Below are 21486 nucleotides of genomic sequence, written 5' to 3'. Positions count from 1 at the left end.
GGTTGTCAGGCTTGGCAGTAAGTGCCCTTAGCTGCTCAGCCGTCTTGCCAGCCCTCACATTGTTTTTTAGAAGCCAGTGTGTACTACCCTACTGCAGTCTTCAGCAAATAGTTAAAAACTTAACTGCAAATCGGTCATATTCAATAGGCATTAACTCAGAGGCAGATAACACGTAAACAAGTGAGTGGCATTTTCTTGCAAAAAGATAGAATTAATCATCAGTTATAAGAGAACTTACTTTATAAAAGGCTAAATAATTTTTTTTTTCAGGCACCAGCCTATAATCCCTGCACTCCAGAGGTGAGAGTAGGGAGATCTGGCGTCCAAAGTCATTCTCCAGCCTCTGTCAATTCCTGAACAACCTAGGTTATGAGATTCTGCTTCTCCTCAACCTTCCCCAAACCCCAAACCGCAGAAACCACACGCAGGTTTAAATCTGGATGGAAGACGTAGACCGTCATGTCCTCCAATTATTAACTGCATAATGTTTGACAAGTAATTAAAAAATAAAGTTATCTGAAGAGTGGTGCCCCGCATCTGTAATCTCAGCACTTCGGAGGTGGAGGCAAGAGGATCATAAATTCAAGGTCATCCTTGGCTACACAGTGAATTCAAGGACAGCCTGGGACACATGCACATTGTATTAAAATAGTAAATAAAATATACCCACCCCTTGAGTTTATCTAAGGTTTATTTAACGTAACGTTTTAGGGCCGTATACCTCCAACATGTACTAACGAGTCTTTAAAAAAACACAAAAGACACCTAGGCGCCGACCATTGTTAGAAAAAGCGTTATTTTTTCCCAGTCTTTCCTAGCTAACTTCTCCCCAGAGCCGTCCTCGGGACCGTAGCCATTCGTGGGACAGGAGTCAACACACCCAAGAAAATACACGCAGAAGCTTGTAAGGAAAACGGAGGCTGTGGCTTCACTCCGTACTAGAAAAAGCTTTTCTGTCTTTAACGCACCCGCAAACTCACAGACCAACACATGCAACGATGAGTTTATAGCATACGCCCAAACCCTACTGCGCAGCCGCGTGACCTCTTCTCGCCCGCCCCGCCCCGTCCCGTCCCTTCGCCTTACTCTCTGCCCAGACCCAGCATGCACCGCGTCGACCTTTTCTTTTCCAGTGACCCCCCTACTTTCGGCGCCTTCCCAGTGACAAGAAGCGCGGAGCATTGTGGTCCCGCGGGTCAGAGAGAGGCGGGAGACCGGAAAGAGAAAGCAAAAGACCAGTGCGAGCCGGCAGGGAGGGCCCCGGCGCGTGCGCAGGGGTAGCGGCAGGGCCGGAAAGGGCGGGACACACTCTACGGAGAGCGCATTGGGGCGGGGCCTCGAGGCCTTGGCGCGGAGTCCCCGAGGCAGGCGGGAAGGGGGCGGGCTAAGGGTGCGGGCGGAGGAGGAAGTGTCATGGCGTCGGGCCGTGGAGCTTCTTCTCGCTGGTTCTTTACTCGAGAACAGCTGGAGAACACGCCGAGCCGCCGCTGCGGAGTGGAAGCGGATGAAGAGCTGTCGCATCGCCAGCAGGCGGCCAACCTCATCCAAGACATGGGGCAACGCCTCAATGTGTATCCTTTGCCTAGTTGCGGCCCTGCGTCCCTCACGCCCCGGTCGCGCTCGCCGGGTGACCGGGCCTAGTGTCCCGCGAACATGGCGCCGCTGCCTCTGCCTTCCTCTGGCCTCGGGGACGAGAGAGACACAGAAAGCTTAGGCCCGAGCTGCCGTGGCGAGCCCGAGGGAGAGGAGAGGAGCCGAGGAAGGCAGGCCGGGAGCCCGCGTTGTGTAACCTGTGCCTGGAAGCGCGTGATGCGGTGGGGAATAGCATCGCTGCCTTGACGACAGGGGAATCCGGGATGAGCGAAGCCAAGGGGCGGCCCCTTCCAGTGCTTCGCAAGTCAGAAAAGGCTTTGAGACGTAGGGAGGTCCCAGATGTTTCACAGAAAGCGTTTTCCAAGGCTTCCTTGCTGCCTCCAGGGCGGCTCTCTTGCTCTGTGGGAACTCATGGAGATCTTTAATGTTCTTTCGGCGCGTGGCGCGCGCCTTTCGACTACTTTATTTCTACTGTACTAAGCTGTAGCCATTGCACATAATTCCCGGGCGCTCTTTACAAAGCGTATTAGAGTAATTCGGCATCAAGCCTGGTCTCTCACTTTTCCTCGAAGACTTTATATACTCTAAAGGTTGGGGGTTGGATTTGGAGTAAATGGAAAAGGAACTATAAATCGAGGGTTTTCCATCCAAGTTGATTGAGTTTTTAGAGATATTTTTCTCTGATTATCTCCTAAACGTTGCATCCCAGCTCTCAGCTTACAATAAACACTGCGATTGTTTATATGCACAGATTTTATATGCACCATTCTTTCACCAAATTCAACAGAAATGTAAGTACTGTTTTATTGTCTTAGTCGCCCAATGTTAAAGTGAATAGATAATGCAGAAAAAAATTAGTTGAGCATTGGTTTTGCTATTGGATACAGTGTTCTAAGTTTACTGTAAATGTGAGTTATGTAATAATGTTTTACCTCAAATGCAGAGGGTGTGTGTGGGTGTGTGTGTTTTATTAATTAAACTGTAAGACTCCGTGTTAGCCTCTGCCAGACCATCTGAGGCAAAAACAACACCTTGTGTGATTGGTTTGTTTTTTGTTGTTGGTTTTTTGTTTGTTTGGTTGGGTTTTTTGTGTGTGTGTGTGTGGTGGTGGTTTTGTTAGTTTGGTGTTTGACTTTTGGTTTTTGTTTGGGTTTTTGAGATAGGGTCTCACTGTAGCTCTGGCTGTCCTGGAATTCACTCTGTAGACCAGACTGGCCTTGAACTCAAAGAGACTCCTACCTCTGACTCCCCAGTGTTTGGGATTAAGGCGTGGGGCACCACACACACAAAAACATACAACTCAAAAAAGCAGTGTTTTATTCATTTAAACTTTGCAGATGGAGTGATTTGTATTAGAATAATTTCAGTAATCACAGAATAGTTTGTACAGTTTTAGTTCTTGAAGAAGCTGCATCTTAATTGTATAAAACCCATTGCTTCAAATGTTGTGAATTTAGACCTGTGTAAACATTTGCTTTGAAGTGATACTTTGAAAGGGCAGGCTGTTTAGAGAAATCCTTCAGTGAAGTTTCTTACACTCTGAAGAAGGTTGCAAGGCTGAGCATTGCTTTTCTACTTATGGTTTTTGCATCAAACATGCTGTTAGCTTTGGTTGCAATAACCCTGTCTTAAACTGGTCCTGAATATAATGTGTGCATCTTTTTAAATAGGCATTTTAATTAACTAATTTGTTTGTTTATTTTGAGACCTGAGATCTTATCACTGTGTAATGCAAGCTGACCTCAAAATCAATATCCTCCTGCCTCAGCCCCCTGAGTGCTGGAATTATAGGCCTGTGGAACTACAGTCCTGTTTTCTCTTGAAATTTTAAAGCTAACAAAGTTATGAATTGATGTTTGTTCTTTTCAGAGAACATGCATTTTCTTAGTCCTTATTCCCATGGGATATTAGAAATGTTTAGCGCCCACTTTAATTTCGAACCACTTTTTATTTTTTGCAGTTTATTATGGTTTTGACATTGTTATTCTGAAAGGTAGAGGTAATCAAATGGTCCCTATTAAGGGCTTATATTGTTTGTGGATAATCATTAGGTTCTCAGTTGATAAAGAAACAGTTTCAGAAAAGTTTGTTACATTGTTGATTTGGGGGGGGTGGTTTAAGTTATTTATTTTTGTGTATACAGCGTTCTGTCTGTGTATGCCTGCAGGCCAGAAGAAGGCACCATATCTCATTATGGCTGTGAGCTATCCTGTAGTTGCTGGGAATTGAACTCAGGACCTCTGGAAGAGCAGTCAGTGCTCTTAACTTCTGAGCTATCTGTCCAGCCCCGCATTGTTAATTTTGAAGTGGCAGAAATTTCAAGATTTAGATTAATTCCTGTTTTAAGTTCAGTTATCTTAAACCTAACTTGGTTTATCAAATTTTCAGGGTTTTATTTTTTTTTTTTTAAGATGATACATATTTTTAGTATATTTGGGTCTCTTGTAGTCCCTCTTCTATGCTTCTTCAATCTGCTTGAGTCTTGCTCTTTCCTGATTCTTTTGTGTCACTCTTAATTTGATAATGGTGTTGTAGAGGAGAAAATAACTTATTGGTAATAATGCTTAGGCTAAAAGAATTGTTTTTATTTCACTTCTCTCTAAAAGTAGCAGTGAATTAGTAATGAGCACTAAATAAATTTGGGTTTTTAAAAGTAACCCTGGAGAATGTTGGTAGAAACTACAAGTCAAAATTGTGGAAATTCTTTTTTTGTGAGTTGAGTGGGTTTACTTTTCTATTTTCAGTAAAAAACCTCACTGTAAGGCTCTGCTTTTTGAGCCCTTTCTCTGTTTGTTTCTGTGGCGTAGTGTGTGTGCTTTAAGCAAACATCTATCTTAAAGGTAGAACTGTGTCCTCAAATTAACTTAGTTAAGTCCAAATCACTTGCATTCTTGTTTTCACTATTTTTACTGACAAAGCCATTCAATATTTTTTATTACCCTACTTAACCTCTTACACATAAGAAGGAGGATTTGAACACTTTATACTGAGTCTTTTGTAGGATAATTGAAATATTTGTTTGGGGAAGCAGCATTATCTCATATCAGCCTTCTTTCTTGCCTTGGTCTTTGCAGCATTAAAGGTGTTTTTAATATTTGTATTGTATATTTGGCATCACTTGCATAACCTCAGTAGTCCTCCCCACACACCGGATTCTTTAGTGATGATCTCAAATTAAATGTCAGTCCTGTTTAAATACATATTTCCCTACATTCTTGAGAACCTTTTTCTTAGAAGGTTATAATCAAGTGTTATATTAAGAAAAAACACAAAGTAGCATTTGATGAATTAAAAACCCAATGGGATAAGAAGTTGAGGTGCAGCCGGGCATTGGTGGCCCACGCCTTTAATCCCAGCACTCGGGAAGCAGAGGCAGGCGGATCTCTGTGAGTTCAAGGCCAGCCTGGTCTCCAGAGCCAGTGCCAGGATAGGCTCCAAAGCTACACAGAGAAACCCTGTCTCAGAAGAGAGAGAGAGAGAGAGAGAGAGAGAGAGAGAGAGAGAGAGAGAGAGAGAGAAATCAGTCTTACAGCTTGTGTTCCTCACCCAGAAACTGTCACTCAATGGTCAATTTTCTTGGAGAGTCAAATCATTCTAAAGAATAAATGACTGTATACAACTTAAGAATAAACCTACCCTTAGGACTGGTAAATAAAGAATATCTTCCTTGGCTCAAGAGAAATCTAGTGATCTGGTGAGATGACTGAGCAGGTAAAGGTGCTTGCTGCCAGCCTGATGACCTGAATTTGATCAATGGGGACCACATAGTAGAAGGATCTCTATCTGCTCTGTCTCTGTCTCTCCTTCCCTTTTTCCCTCCCTCTTCCTCTCTCTCCCTCTTTCTTCCCTCTTCTCCTTCCACACACATAAAAAATGTTTTAAAGTTTTCTTTTTATTTTATTTGTATGGGTTTTGGGGCGTGTACCAGATGCATGCCTGTTACCTGTGGTGTCCAGAAGAGGGCATTGAATCCTCTAGAACTGGAGTTATGAATGGTTGTGAACTACCATATGGGCACTGCAGGTTGAACCTGGATCCTCTAGAAAAACAGCAAGTGAGCATAACCAGATCTATCCAGCCCCATATTTTTTTTAAAAAAAGATCGGTTTAGTAAAGTGTAACAACCTCTAGCCCAGCTATTTCTCTGAAGTATAACCTGAGGTCACACCCTCCCTGTGTCCATCTTAGAGACTGACCCAGCTGTTCATTCTTTTAGTTAGTTTTGTTCATTACAGGGTTTCTCTTACCCCAGACTCTGAAGTGCTGGGCTACTGAAGTGGCCACTACACCTGGGTGGTTGAGCAAGTTAAAGATGCATTTGTTTCTGACCAAATCCAAGAGTTTCCTTGACATCAGGTTATAAAGGGTATGCCTTTTTGAAGTATCTTCATTTGTCATGGTCTGTTCTCTAGCACCTTTCCGATTTTTTTTATTTTTATGTGCATTCTCTGTGAGGGTGTCAGATTACTTAGAATTGGAGTTACAGACAGTTGTGAGCTGCCATGTGGGTGCTGGGAATTGAATACCCGTCCCCTGGAAGAACCTAAGAGTGAGTTAGGGTAAGTACTCAGGGCCAGTAATCTTTAGGAATGACTATTGACTTTTGAGTCAATAGCTTTATGGTTCGGTTTCATTTGTACATGTTCACTTGATTTCCAACTACACAAAACAAATCTGCATCTGCTAGTGCTAAAGCTTGAGGGGGAGGGATAACCCTATACTCATGCTGATATTAGAGTGACTGTGTAGCCTGGGATGGTCCCAAACTCAACCTCCTACTTCAGCCTCCTGTTATGCTAAAATTTTATTTTTTAAAAAATGAATTAAAAACAATCTTATTGTACATGCCAATCCCAGTTCCCTCTCCTTCCCGTTCTCCCATGCCTCCTACCAACCCCCCAGCCCATCCTCCACCCACTCCCCAGGGAGGATGAGGCCTCCCATGTGGGATCATCAAATTCTGACACACCATTGGGGGCAGGACCTAGGCCCTTCCCTAGCTAAAATTTTAGTTTTACTTTCTTGTTTACAATAGTTGTGCTTCTAAGTGACTTCATTTTTAATTTAGTGTCACTGGAAGCATGAAGGTAGTCTTTTGCTGATTTCCTTACCTCCTCGTTGATTCGGAGGAAAGCTGTTTTTTATCAAGGGGCCACTACTTTTCTTCTGTTCCTCTACAGAATTGCCTGTTAGGCTGAAGAGTGGGGTGTTTTATTTGGGAGCCTTACTCTTCTATCACTGGTGCCTAGAGAAGCCCTCACAGAAGAGGTTCTCAGAATTAGAATGTCCGAGGGGCTCCCCTGTGTCAGCTTGAGCACTAGAGATTTGTATGCTGAAATTTACTTTTTATCTTGGGTTTGGGGGAGGGCGCTGTTTTTTGTTTTGTTTGAAACATGGTCTCACTACATATCCCTGACTAGCCTGCAATTTACAATTTACATGCTGGTTCTAAATTCGGAGTGATCTGCCTGCTTCTGCAATCTTTGCCAGGTGAGTGGGTATGTAGGTGTGTAGGTCTTGGCTCATAGGTCTAGTGAATGTGTCACCTACATTTTCTTGATAACAAATACACTCCCCACTAGATGCTTTTAAAACATTGTTTCTCAGCCTTCCTTGTACTTCAACTTTTTAATACAGTTCTTCATGTTGTGGTGACACCCACCATAAAATTATTTTCATTGCTACTTTATAACTGTAATTTTGCAACTGATAGGAATTGAAATGTAAATGTCTGTGTTTTCCACTGGTCTTAGGCAACCCCTGTGAAAAGGCTATTTGACACCCTTCCCCCAGAGGGGTCTCGACCCACAGGTTAAGAGCTGCTGATTTAAAGTATTTCATAATTGAAGATTATTATTATCGGCGTGTGGTAAATGAAGCAGTAGAACAGGGCTTAGGATAAATCTTGCTGTGCCTTTTAGTCTCAGCTGTTAACCATTTGGGGGCCTCCTTTCTGAAATATTTTTTGCATGTGTTGCATCACAGAAGTTTCTCTTTTCCCCATAGTTTTTAGATCTAGCAACAGCATTAACATGAGAGCACATAGACTTGGGTTTTAATTCCTAGATGAGGTGTGGTGTAGTTACTCTTCAGGGCTTCATACATACTAGTGTGTTCCCTGATGCGCTGCCTCCCAAGCCAGAAGGTAGTAATTTGTAAGTTGGCATCAGAAGGCATAGGGTGTCAGTTTTGTCCTCCAGGAGATGTTTGTTCTGGTGGGGTGAGTAAATGTGGGCTTGTTACTAGTGTCTAGAGCACAGAAGCAAGGAGTGCTTTCCAACAGTTTATACAAGCTTCACTGGTCCCAAGATTGAGAAATTCTGGATTAATCTAAAAAATGGACTGGAGAAAGGCAGAGTGGATGCCAATTAAAGCTGTTAACTCCACTAAATTAATTGCAGATTCAGCTCATTTCTTAAAATAAATCATCACATGCCCTGTTCTCCAAGGACCTTAATAAAATTTATGTGCATAATTTCTGTTTTTAAATCAAGGGTACTAGGGACAGTTTGTTATTTCTAAAATTTTAAGTTTAGTAGAATGATCAACACTGCCTTCCTGTGTTGCTAAGCTTATTTGAGATTGTGTTCCACATTTCCAATGTATTTTTATTTTGTCTTTTAATTTTGTTTATTGTAAATGTGTTAATTAAATATATCGATTTAATTTTGCTTTCATTATCTTCTGCTTAGGTTTATTTAATGATTTCATGAAATGGGGATTTTTGGTTGAGACAGGGTTTCTCTTTGGGGCCCTGGTTGTCCTGGAAACCAGACCAAGCTGGTCTCAGAGAAGGTGTGTGCCACACTATCTTGAAGAGGGACTTCTCTTACTCTTTAGATTTCTCATGTGCTTCTAAACACTTAGTTGAAATTGGAGTCCTCTTTCTCTTTTTTTCATACAAATAAGGAAGATAGGAATTATGAAGGTTAAATTCCTTGTCTGAAGTCACACAACTACAGTGACAAAAACAAGTCTCCGTGTGAATTCATATCTTTGTACGGACCTTAGGTATCTGCTACTGGTCATCTTTTGTATCCCTGAAATTTCCCACTGAAAGCAGTGTGAAAGGCAGTGTGTAGGAAGTATGATTCATCAGTTAACCTCCACCAGTATCAGTAGCTGGCTTTTTTTTTTTTTTTTTTTTTTTTTTTTTTTGATTAAAAACTAAGCTTCACCGAGCTGTACCCTGACTTACGTAATTAGAGTTTGTGGGAAGACCTAGATCTTCCACCTTAGCAAGCCTCCCCTGTGGTAACAGTGCTTGCTGCAGTTGAAGGTTTTCTCTTATGACTGTGGCATTACTTGCTCATTGTTAATGGTTTAAATATAAAGTTATTGTACAGAGTGTACACTAATAATAAAGATGTAAAGCTGGTTGCTTGTGCTTGGTAACAGTGCATTCACTTACGTAACAGCAGGACCAATGTTTTACAGATTGAGTTCATAGAAATGTGACAAGCAGAAATGGGATTTGCCACTTTCTTCAAAAATGCAGAAGACAAACAGTGCTGTCTCTTAAGGAAGTATCCTAGTAGGAGAGAAGAAAATTACCAAGAGGTTATCAGGAGTCTAATATGAAGTGGCTAGGAACAAGTAGTTTGAGCTGGTTTATAGTGGCAAATGGTTGCTTCATCTTTCTGGATTGAAACTGGGAGATCCTGATAGGCATTAACCAAAAGTGGCTATGTAACACATGAAATGTGGTGATTGCACTAGGAGACTGATTTGTAATGACTTAATTACAGAACTCAAGCAGTATGAAATAATTCCTGCTGAGCACTACTTTTGTTTTAATAGGCTTGAATTTTATCTTGTTGAAATAGCATCTGAATTGAGATACTGTGTCACTGTAAAATGCCACATTTTACAGGCCTAATATTGGCATAAATATGAACTATCATATTTAACAGGTTTTATATTGATTTTAGGTTATTGAGATAAAATACATCTGAATTAATTTTATTTTAAAGTGGTTTCCAAGTTTCTTGTTATTTGTGGCTGAGATTTTCTGTTTAACAAGTCTACTTTAGCCTATAGATATTGGTGTATCAACCAAAACTGTTGGGGCTCAGGTATAGTAATGTGCTTTATAGATGTATCTGCACTAAAACTAATTTTAAAAGTTTTTTACATGGGAAAGATAGTATTTTCTGCTTAAATCTGAAGATAGTGATAACTGATAGTAAGTTGTGCTTGAAAAAAAAAAACAACTTGGAGGACAGGAAGAGAAAAATCTTTAGAAGTATTTCTAAAGATTTGGGGCAGTCATTAAAAGTTCAAGAAGTCAGAGAGGCTGGGTTTTTCTGAGGTGGGCATTAATAGTTATTTTGTGTTACTCTAGGTCTTGAAGAGATCTGATATGTTTAGCATTGGTTGCTTGTTTGTTTTTAGTGGCAGAGTCTTACTATTTATCTCTGGCTGGCCTGAAACTACTGTGTAAACCAGGCTGCCCTTGAATGTCACAGATCCACCTGCTTCTGTCTCTTCAGTGCTGGTATTAAAGGCGTGCACCACCATGCTTAACTAACATTAGCTTTGTTTAAAAGGTGTCTGTGTTGATATTTCACAGACCATAGACTTCATCCACTTAGAATCCATATTTTCTTCCCACTCAAAAGAAAATGTCCCACAGCAAGTGTTCACGAGCCCCTTCCCTCTCTACAGATTTAATAAGTGCTGAAATTAATTTGTCTCTGTAAATTTGCATATAGTCTGTATTAATGGAATTATGAACAATAAGGTCTTGAATATGGTTTATTTTTTTAAAGGTCTGTGTTGTGGCCCAGTTCGAATTTCATTTCTTCTCAATGCTTAATATTTCATCTGTCATGTGCCTGCACCATCACCCATTTATCACTTAGTGGAGATTTGGATTGTTTCTATTTGTCAGATTTATGAGCAGTACTGCACTCCAACACAGTTTGTTAGTGGAAGTTCTGGATTGTGTGTTAATTCTAGACCTCAGTGTCTTAGATAGCTTTTTGAAGCACATTTCAAGGATTCCCCTGCCAAACTGTTTGCTAAAGTAGTCACACCATTTTTACCTTCCCATAAATGCTGTTTGAGGGTTCCAGTAGTTCCACATAACAGGAGCCTGGGTTTTTTTGTGTATATATGTTATTTTTATAAATATTCTGTATGTATTGTGCTTTTCACTTTCTTGAATTATGTTATATTATTTATAACATAAACATCCAGTTTATTATATTTAGTTTTTTTCTGTGCTTGTGTTGATGTTATATTGGTGTCATATTGGAAAAGCCCTTGTCTAATCTAGGATCCCTAATATTTGTGTTTCTGTTTTGTTTTTAATTTTAAAGGATTTATTTTGTGTCCTCTCTTTGGTAGCCATTTGTTTCCCACTTACCTTGCTCTTGCCTCTACCTTTAGGAAATTGCCCTGTCAACATAGTGTGTTTACATAAGTGGGGGTTTTCAATGCTTGCCTTTGCTCAGGCTCTTCTTACTTAGTTCAGTGTTTTATCTACGTTGTAACATTTGATAAGTACATGCCTTAAAAAACATATTGTGGCAAAACCAACCTGAAATCTCAGCACTTCCTGGGATATGGAAGCTGACAGATCTAGAGTTTAAACTCTTGGTCTAGAAGTTGGAGGCCAGCTCCAGCTACAGTGAGACCCTGTTTCAAAAGGCAAACAAAAAGGTAAAAAAGAAGGCTGAGTAATAAGAACAGGGAGCCTTAGGTTTAATTCTCAGTATGGAAAATAAGTAAATAATGTGAAAACAAACAAGAATTATTTTGCTGAATAAAACTATTTGCTGTATGGTCTCATATCTTAGGCTCAGTTTGAATTCACTATGTGGCCAAGGATAACCTTGAACCCTTGGTCTTCCTGCTTTCACCTCTTAAGTGCTTGAAGTACAGACATGTACTATGTATCTGGCTCTTATTTCTGCTCTTGGATTTAGGCCTTTGACACATTTTCAATTCATTATTTTATGTGATGTAAAGAAGACATTTTCTTTTTTACATGGGAATATACAGACAGGTGTCCCAGTACAATGTGTTATGTCTGCCTTTGTTATTTCAGAGACTTTCAGATATTCTACACAAACCCGGTGAGGTCTTCGTTTCTGGTAGCACTAGTGAGACCCTATCAAAATTTCAGCTCCCACCCCAACCCAGCTTCAGAGTAGGATTGGAATTCAGAGTGTGAGAGTTCTCCCTAGTTGGGTTGCCCAGCCTTTTTTTTTTTTTTTTTTTTTTCATGCACATTTGTGTTTTGCCTGCATATGTGTCAGATCCCCCCAAAACTGGAGTTCAAGAGTTGTGAGCTGCCTTGTGGGTGCTGGGATTGAACCCAGGTCCTCTGGAAGAGCAGCCAGTGCTCTTAACTGCTGAGCCATTTCTCCAGCCCAAGCTGAAGTTTTTTTTTTTTAAGTCATTGTGGATTTTCTTGTGTGACAGTATTATGTGTATAATCATATGAATGAGAAAGCAACAAAGATTCTCTCTGATCCTCTGCTGCCCAGACCTCCTTACAGCTGAAGTAAGGTCATGAATGCTCTCTTAACATGCTAGATAGAATATTGGTTCAGGCTTAGAAATCTTTCCTGTGGTAACAAATGGGCATTTTGGTTTATTCCAGTTACTTCTCTTTGTGGATATTCCCTTGCCTTTTCTGGTATTTTGGGATTCTCCTTCTATCCTTATTCTGAGGCCTTTCTGTATGCCTTTACCACATTCGTTCCCTTATTTAGTCTGTAGTCTCTGGCAAGTGCTTTCCCAGTTTTTAGCTGTGATTAGAGCTAAATGAGTATTTATTAATGGAGCCTTCTTAAGAGGCACTAAAAAATGGTTATTCTAGTCTCAGTGAGGGTGACAGAGATAGGAAAATATACAGGGCAGTTAATTAAAAGAACAGGGATGTCTTCCCTACTCTGAGAAATTAAAAATACAACACAACCAATTAGAGTGAGCCTGCTACTAGTTTATTTGCAAATATGGCAACCTAGGCTCTTTGTGACTTTTTCGGTCAGTCCATGTAATTGTGGCATTCATGCTCATCGAGACTATTAAGTCAATGAGGACCAAATGGAGTCATTTGAAATGTTCTACAACTTAGTAATTACCCCAGCCTTCTGTTAATTCAGGTGACTTTGCCTCCAACCAGCAAGGTTGAAGCCAGCATTGGAGTGAAGAATGTCAACAGTGAGAGGGCGTCATGGCAGAGAGGGGAAAGAGTGGCCAGAATTGAGCAGGAGAGTAGATGGAGAAAGTCAGATCAAGAAGTAGGAATGAAAACACATAAAAGGATAGGCTAGAGGAAGAGAGGAGTATGGGTATGAATCATTGAAATGATGTGAAGTGTTGTGATTTCTCAAATTTTCTTAGGTCTGCAACAAACCCTTTGAAGAATTGAGTTTAACTTGAAGGGAGAAGATTGAGTGAGAAAGAAGGACATTTTAAACATAATGTTTTAAATTTAAGATCAGAACTAACAGTACACAGTTGATTTCACATAGTAATATCTCGGTCATATTCCTATACCATGCATATGTATTAGTTGGTTGTATTCTCACCACAGCAATATAAACTGGTACTATTTCCTGGACGACAGAATTATTTGCATATGCTACTCAGATAACAGCGAGGATTACAGTGAGACAATCCCACTACTTGGCTACAGCTGACTTCACCTCTACTCTCATCTCCAGTATTTGTATGTTACATTTCTGCAAAAATTTGTCTTGGCTTGAGAATGTAGCATTCAAAAAAAGGAGGGCGGGGGCTGGACATGATGGAGCAGTACATACCTCTAATCTCAGCCCTCAGGAAGAAGGCAGATCTATGAGTTTGAGGCCAGTCTGGTGTGAATAGTGAGTTCTAGGACAGCCAGAGTTACATAGTGAGACCCTGTCTCAAATGAGCGAACAAACAAATAAATACATAAATAGTCAACTTCCCTCCACTTTCCTTCAGCTGGAGTAATTTGAGAAATTTTCTTGAACTAGATATTAGAACATGAATATTGCATGTGCCTGTCTCCAGTGAACTGTTTCTGTTTGGTCACAGAAACCAAACTATCTGTACTTCTCTAATAATGCTGTGAATTCTTTGGATTTAAACCATGTTAACATGTGCCAGAGAATGTTGGCAACTTTCAAAAGCAGGCTCAGCCTTGAACACTACAGAGCTGTTAGTAATGCTTCTGTTGCCTAAAACTTCAGGAATTCTAAGCTGCCCAGAAGTCAGCCTTCCATATAGAAAGCAGTAGTATCTGGTGTGATCACCTCCCTTAGTCACCCTTAAAATTAAAGCCTTGGATGGCTTTTTCCAGGTATCTGTCTAAAAAGGTGTTTGGGTTTGTTTTGTGTCCCTAATGATGTTTGTAAGGTATAGAGGTGTAGGATGGAGTTAGTAGGTTTTCCAGGAAGTGGGAGGAGTGTTGGGTTTAATATTATACTGCAGAAGACAAGACTTAAGCTGTCCATGGGGACCAAAAAGATTTCACAAGAAAGTATGGGTGCCCAAACCAGGAGTCTTCCCCCAAAGATTCCTGCCTAACTCCTTGTATGCTTCATTTTTTTAAAGGTAGTGTAACCCTTAGGAATCCAGTTGAGATTATCTTATCTTCTAAGGAGAAAAGTTACAAAGCTTGAAAGTTGTATGGGTTCTCTTATTTATTTATTTTGGTTTTTCAAAACGGGTTTTCTCAGTGTAGTCCAAGATGTCCTGGCACTCACTCTGTAGACCAGGGTGGCCGGCCTCCTGAGTGCTGGGATTAAAGGTGTGAGCCAACACCATCCAGCTATGTTTTTTTATTTTTGATATTGTGACTTGCTTGCTAGTGTGAAGAATGTGGGGAGGTGTGGTTGGGAATTGTGTAAGTTAGCCGAGAAATGTTTGGTAGGGACTTTAATAAGTGCTATTTGGGCAAATAGGAGAACTTATGTAGTGGGGAAGGAAATTGGTTTTTGTTTTTTGTTTTTGTTTTTTTTATCTCTATTGCTTTCCTCTTGTTAGCATTTGAGGCTAGATTAGCTAGCTCTCTTCCCCTCCAAGATTGTGGGGAAGTGCTTGCCTTTGTTTTATTGGGGACTTCTTGAATTTCTTCCATAATTGTCGGCTCATGGATTTTCAAAGTGGCGTCTGGAGTGCTTGGAATTTGACATTGTGCCTTTGGTATCATTAGCCACATCTACACTCAGCAAACACTGAGAGCATCAGCTACTTAGGGATAGGGAATGGGAGTTCAGATTAATAAGTCAGTCTTGTGTTTTAGCTGATTGCAGACTCATTTACTCGAGGCATTATTGATAATTTGAAATTCCTTAGCATTACCATCATAACATTATAGCTGTTTGCTAATTAGTATTAATCAGCTTTCTGTTTACTGTAAACAAAAACAACTAAGATTTATGTTTCTGGTGCACAGCAAACTACTCATCTCATTAATCAAGAGGAAAAAAGGTCACAGTTGCCTTTCGGACTTGCCTCCAGTGGCCTAAAAATCTGTTGTACTAGCCTAGGCCTTGAGTACATGGACCTTTGAGGGTTATTGAAAATACAAACTAATAGAAACCAAAGTTCAGTGTGGTAGCACACCCCTTTAATCCCTTCACTCAGAAAGCAGAGGCAGAGTTAGAGGCCTATGAAGATTACATTGTAAGACTCTCTCAAAAGTTCTACAGGAAGAGTTTCTCAATCATTTCTATTCTACTTGCTCTCCGTGCAGTTAAACTTGAAAAGTCCCCTTCTGATCCTCAGTCCATTGTGGATTTCCTATCTGTTGCAAACATTTTCAGGAAAGGATGTTCCTTCTTGATCAGATAACTTCTCTATCTAAGCTAAAGGCACAAATCTGTTAGTGATAAGCTCTGCTTCTTTCCCCACCTCACATCATTTCTGTGTAATGAATGATCCCTCTTAACAAGACAGGTGTTATTTTGCCTTTTGAACAATAGGTACCTGTATCTTAGCATTTAGAAATTACAATTCTGTGGAAAATTTGGTGTATGATTTTAAAGCTTGTGAGATTTTTAATTTTTATGTTATGTGTATGAATGTTTTGCCAGCATGTATGCCTGTGCACCATGCCTTTGGGGTATAGAAGAAGGCATTAGAACCCCTGGAACTGTAGTTGCAGATGGTTGTGAGCCACGGTGTGAGTGCTGGCAATCAGACCTGAGTCCTCCACAAGAGTCGGAAGTGCTCTAAGCTGCTGAGGTGTCTACAGCTTCTTTGTGTAAAAACACAAAGAAAAACATTTGAATTAGCCGGGCATTGGTAATGCATGTTTGAGAAGAATGTACTATACTTTGGGGGAAAGGAGTACTTTCCAGGTTTCCTTAGCAAAAAGTTCTACTCTTTTGGTCTTTATTATGTTTCCCTTCTTATTTTGTTGTTTTGTTTTTTAGTGCTTTTATTACTGTAGTGAAGTAATGAAGATTCTATGTAGCCTGTTCGTTTTCGGAATTCTCTTTGTGTTGTGCACCCATAGAGTCTTTCACTGCCCATATATAAGATGATATGACTCCTAGCCACACAGGGAGTAGTGGCTGAGCTGAAAGAGGCAGTGCTGTGTGATTGGCCTGATGTGTCTCAACTTTTAAAGCTGTGGTATTACTTTGTGTCATTTTTTTCCTTTACCTCCACTGTGAACACACTAATACTAAAGTTTGTTTGCTTGCTAGTTTTTACTTAACCAAGGTCAAAATGTTTTTATTTGCAAAATAAATACAATGAATACTTACTAAAACTTTTAATATTGGCTGGTCCTGTGGTGCTGATTTATGAGAACACCAGTGTCCCAGAAGTTGATACACAGTGTATCGTGTTGCTACACCGGTCTGGGGGAGAGGAGAGAAGAAGGAGAATGAATTAGATCAGTGCTGGAGATACACAGCTCAGAGGCAAAGCATGTGTTTTGCTTTGTTGTTTTTCAAGACAGGGTTTCTCCGTGTAGCTTTGGAGCCTTTCCTGGCACTCGCTCTGGAAACCAGGCTGGCTTTGAACTCCACTCCCAGCCGTCCGCCTGCCTCTGCCTCCGGAGTGCTGGGATTTAAAGGCGTGCGCCACCAACGCCCGGCCAAAGCATGTATTTAAACATGTGCAAATCTCTGGTTCCCTCCCCAGAACCAAAGAAAGGGAAAGCTTTTCATCAATCTTACTTTTAGTTGAATTCCCAATATATACTTCATGGTATAATAATATATTCCTTTCTTTGCCCAATCCCAGAAAGTAGAGACTATTCCCAAAATGAATTTGCTTTTAAATGACCAGTTCATAAAAATTTCTCCTACAGATAATATCACCTACTGCATTGTTTTTGGCTGCAAAAGTGGAAGAACAGGCTCGAAAGCTTGAACATGTTATCAAAGTAGCACACGCTTGTCTGCATCCCCTAGAGCCACTGCTGGATACAAAATGTGATGTATGTAAAAACGGGGAGGGGGGTTGTTTTGATTTTCTTTATAAATTTTAAACCAGGAACCATCTTACAGGAATGCTTTCTGTATGCTTCAAGAATTTGTGTCTCACCCTGAATTATATAAGGTTTTGAATCATGCTACTTGATTCACAGTTACTTTGAAGTGTTTGTGAATTCAGTGACTGTCTTAGTGTCCTATTGCTGTGAAGAGACACCATGATCACAGCAACTCTTATAAAGGAATACATTTAATTGGGGCTGGCTTACCATTTTAGAGGTTCAGTCCATTATCATGGCAGGATATGATAACGTGCAGACAGACATTGCTAGAGGAGCTGAGAGTCCCTACATCTTGATCCATAGCAGCAGAAATAAAAACCGTGTACTTGGGCATAGCTTGAGCATATATGAGATCTCAAAGCCTACCCCCACAGTGACACACTTCCTCCAGCAAGACCACAGTTCCTAATAGAGCCATTCCTTACGGGCCAAACATTCAAACCCATGAGTCTCTGGGGCCATTCCTATTCAGATCACTACAGTGACTTATGCTTACTGTGCAGGGGAATGGGTGTGTCCTATGTGACCTGTTGGTAAGTGTTCCTCTAAGAACAGAAGTTGAGTAACTCTCCGGTAAAACTGGAGGAAAGAATAGAAGACTCAATTTACTCTAGATTGGTTGTTATTCTCGAGTTCTGTGACATCCTAAAATGAGAGATACAAGTGTGGACCTTTGCAGTTATTTGTCTAGCATTATGGGTAAGTTATTCAGTTGGGAATATTCATCCACTCAGTGACTACCAAGTTATGTTAGTTCCATTTGATGTAGGTCATGTTTAAAGTCCTAAGTTTAGACTCTAATAGAAGATTAATGCATTACTGTTTTTTAAATGAACAAATACTATTTTGTACATTGAATAATAAGCAATTTGTAATAGTTTAACAATAGTTCTCATAGTTGCTGCTAATAGAGTAAACTCACTCTAGTATGTACATGCTAATGTTTTAAAGATCAGCTCAGTGCCTTAGATGTGATCTCACTCTCTAGGTTTAGTGTGTTCTCAGAAAAATGAGCATGCACGTGTGGTACATGCGTTTAGAGCAGATATACCAGGATCTAACTCTGTGTGTAGTCTAGACTAGCCCCAAACAGAGTTATTCTGCCTCCCAAGGTGGTAGCCACCAGGTACATCTTAAATGTGATGTATTACTTCCTTCTCACCTAGGTCAGTTGTTAGAGTCCCAAGACTTGGGTGGCAGGAAATTTCTATGTTCTTTCTTCCAAGAGCTTTGTGAAAGGGAGATTGGCTCTTGAATTTTAAGGGAAAGATTCTGTGATAATTTGTCTCTCTCTATGGTGAATGGAGGATGACATTGATCTAGGGGCTTAAGATTTGCCTTTTCTAGAGAAGTTGATTCTGAAAATAATTCACAGACATGAATTGGTAAGTTTTCTTCAACAAGGTGGGTTTGAGTTAAGTGCTCTTCCTTGGCTCAGTGCTCCTGTACTTGGAGTCTAGAAGCAACAGTGCCTGTGAACTTGCACTCTGCAGGCTGTGGGTCTTTAGTCAGTTGACCTACTGTGCTTGATGGTACTCTGTTTTATTTGTTCCTTTAGTTTTGTTTACTCTTTGTATTAAAAGTGGTTCTATTTAAACTTGTCCCAAGAGTGGGCATGCTCCATTTATTGCCTCAGTTTCTTTGCCTTGTATTTGTAAGCAACTGCTATACTATAATCTTCATGAGGTCTAACAGTCCAGGACTATAGTGGTGTTGTATTTATTCTAATATCTAATATCTAATATCATTTTTGTCTAACAGGCTTATCTTCAGCAGACTCAAGAACTGGTTTTACTTGAAACCATAATGCTGCAAACACTGGGTATGTGCTCATATCATTTGTGTCCAATATGCAATATTCTAAAACAAAAATTTCTACAATAGCTTCTTATTGAAGAAAGTTGTTTAAATCTAGTTTTGGCCCAGCACTCAGAGGCAGAGGCAGATCTCTGTGAGTTGAAGACCAGCCTGATCTACAGAGCTAGTTCCAGGACAGCCAGGGCTACAAAAAGAAACCCTGTCTCGAAAAACTGAAGAAAAGAAAAAGAATGTTAGACTTATCCAAAGTTCAGTGGTTCTCAGGAAGGAAACTAGCCAGCTGAAGTCAGAAAAATACGAGCGCTGGGGATGTCAGAATTCTGACCATTGTTCTTTTCCATTCCGCACATATGGAATAAAAACTGCTCTATTATAGCAATTTTTTGTTTTCATTTTACTATTATTCCATTTCCAGATGAAGTACAAATAGGAGTAGGAGTGGTTTATAGTACATGCCTTTAATCCTAGCATGTGGCTCTCTTGTGAATTTGAGGGCTTCCAGGACTACATAGTGACTCTTGTCACAAACAAAGAAAAAAAGAAGTAGAAATACAGCTACATGTGCTGTCATATTTTAGTTTAAAAGTAGTTTATTTAAAGCACATGAATTAAGTTTTATTAAAAGATTTTGCTCCTGACTGACTTCCCTAGATTTCCTTCTTTGTGCAGACTAGATTCAGCTTTCTGAAACCCATTTTCCTAGTTTTTATTCTAGTCACTCTCATGTATAATGTATTTTATCTGTTTGGATTTAAGGCAATTTTGTATCTTATTAAAAGATACAAAAGTGAAAGAGTATTGCCTCTAAATCCAATTATTTGGCATATTGTCTTGATTACAAAATTTGTTAGTTACATTTATTTGATATTAGTATGTTATGTTATAAAACAAACTTATTTTTATGATATGAAGGCATTACATAGGAGCTGAAGGTAGGAGTTAAGTAGAACTCTCAACTTCTGTGTTCCATCCCCAGCGCCAATAACAATAATAGTCACTTTGTGATATGCATATCTTATGGCACATTCTTAAACACAGAATAATGCATACTGTTTAAGTGTACATTAAAAACATATCCTTTTATTTGAAATATTATTTTGCTTGTTAATTACAGGAGAGGTATAAATAAAATACACCTTTTTAAACCCTGATTACTCATTTGTTAGACTTTAGACTCAGTGTTCTAAAGATACTAGATAATAAAAGTAAAAATCCTGCCACATGGAAGAGCTGATTAGATATCCATTGAAAGCTTTCCAACATTCTTCCTTGAATTTCTGAAGCTATTTTTAGAAACAGTCTGCCTGTGTAGCTCGATGTCTGGATTATTCTTGTTAGGAGATGTAGCTATGCCCCTTTGGTTTAACAGTAAAATGAAGATAATGTTAAAGAGAGAAAATACATAAGCTGCAGCCATGGTAATAATTATTTGATGATTTGAACATAAACTCCAATGGATTAAAATTCTAACTTTTAGATCAAGTTGGCCTTCATGTTTAAATAATTGTCTTTTCCTCTTGAGACTAAGAAACTAGTTGTCATTTATTCTGGAGGGTAAAGGACATGTCTGCAATGAAAAGCTTTGGATTTCTCTTTAATACTGAAGAGTGTATTAGACATGGTCTTTTGGTGAGCTGCATTGCTCAGGCAAGTATTGTAGTGGTAAGTAGTTGGGAAAAAAAAAGTGCTTTTCATTTCAGGTTTTGAGATCACCATTGAACACCCACACACAGATGTAGTGAAATGCACCCAGTTAGTAAGAGGTGAGTGGTCCCTCAACCCTCAATCATCTGGGATGAATGTTGTTTTCTTTTCTCTAGGATTGGTATGGATACTTTGTAATCTTTAAGTCTTTTGTTGGGTTTTATTAAGAAGGGAAAATGTAAGCCAGGCAGTGGTGGCACTTGCTTTTAATCTCAGCACAGGGAAGGCAGAGACAGACAGAGAAACCCTGTCTTTGGGGCGCGGAGGTTAAATAATCGTAGAGCAAATGTCATCTTGAAATAGTATTCATCTACTTTGGTCTGCATTTCTCCAAGTGCATTTGGTTGCTTGTGTGTGCTGGTAGAGAAAACTAGCAAAGCCTATCATACACCACTGTGGTTCCTATTAAACCATATGTAAGCAGGAGCCCTTTGTGTTTGTTGTGGCACTAGAACTCTTCCCCCAGGTTGCCAGTGTTGCTTCTCTAGTTCCCATTTGGATTATTTATGGGTGCATCACAGCCTCTGGGGACCACTCCTGTGCTTTCTCTTTTTTTGAAAATAGGATCCTGTGGTTTCAGTCTCTTGCAGGATTTTTAAGGTTTATTTTTAAACAAAATGGATAAGACTTTTGAAGACTGGGACTTTTTGTTGGAGAGAGAGAGAGAGAGAGAGAGAGAGAGAGAGAGAGAGAGAGAGAGAGAGAGAGAGAGAGAGAATGTTAATAGTCTCATTCATTCTAAATTGAATTCATTTTATATCTAGATAGTATTTTATTTTTGCTAATACCAACATTGGAAAACAAGCCTAGAGTCTTCATAACCAGCACCCTTGCCAAAGTAGAGTTCTGAGACTCATATTTTAATCCTAGGATGATACTTTATCAGTGAACCATTTTGTAAACCACAATATTTT

General features: G+C 39.8%; 1 protein-coding gene across 3 annotated transcripts in view; it reads left to right on the top strand.

Annotated features, from left to right (window-relative positions):
• The first annotated feature begins 1371 nt into the window (after positions 1-1371).
• Positions 1372-21486, top strand: part of Ccnt2 (cyclin T2) — a 31712-nt gene continuing 11597 nt past the window's right edge. For 2 of the 3 annotated variants that reach the window (XM_027417763.2, XM_027417762.2), the window contains exons 1-5: positions 1374-1571; positions 2303-2384; positions 16865-16993; positions 18812-18872; positions 20569-20631. In XM_027417763.2, the coding sequence (XP_027273564.1) occupies positions 1414-1571; positions 2303-2384; positions 16865-16993; positions 18812-18872; positions 20569-20631 (493 nt within the window). In that variant the 5' untranslated portion in view covers positions 1374-1413. Of the gene's footprint in view, positions 1572-2302; positions 2385-16864; positions 16994-18811; positions 18873-20568; positions 20632-21486 lie in introns of all 3 variants that reach the window. The other variant, XR_003485751.2, reaches the window with a different exon arrangement.

This window comes from Cricetulus griseus, chromosome 5 (genome assembly GCF_003668045.3).
Source record: "Cricetulus griseus strain 17A/GY chromosome 5, alternate assembly CriGri-PICRH-1.0, whole genome shotgun sequence".
NCBI lineage: Eukaryota > Metazoa > Chordata > Mammalia > Rodentia > Cricetidae > Cricetulus > Cricetulus griseus.
The sequence above is the reverse complement of the archived record's forward strand: the minus strand, read 5'-3'. Positions and strand labels throughout refer to the sequence as shown.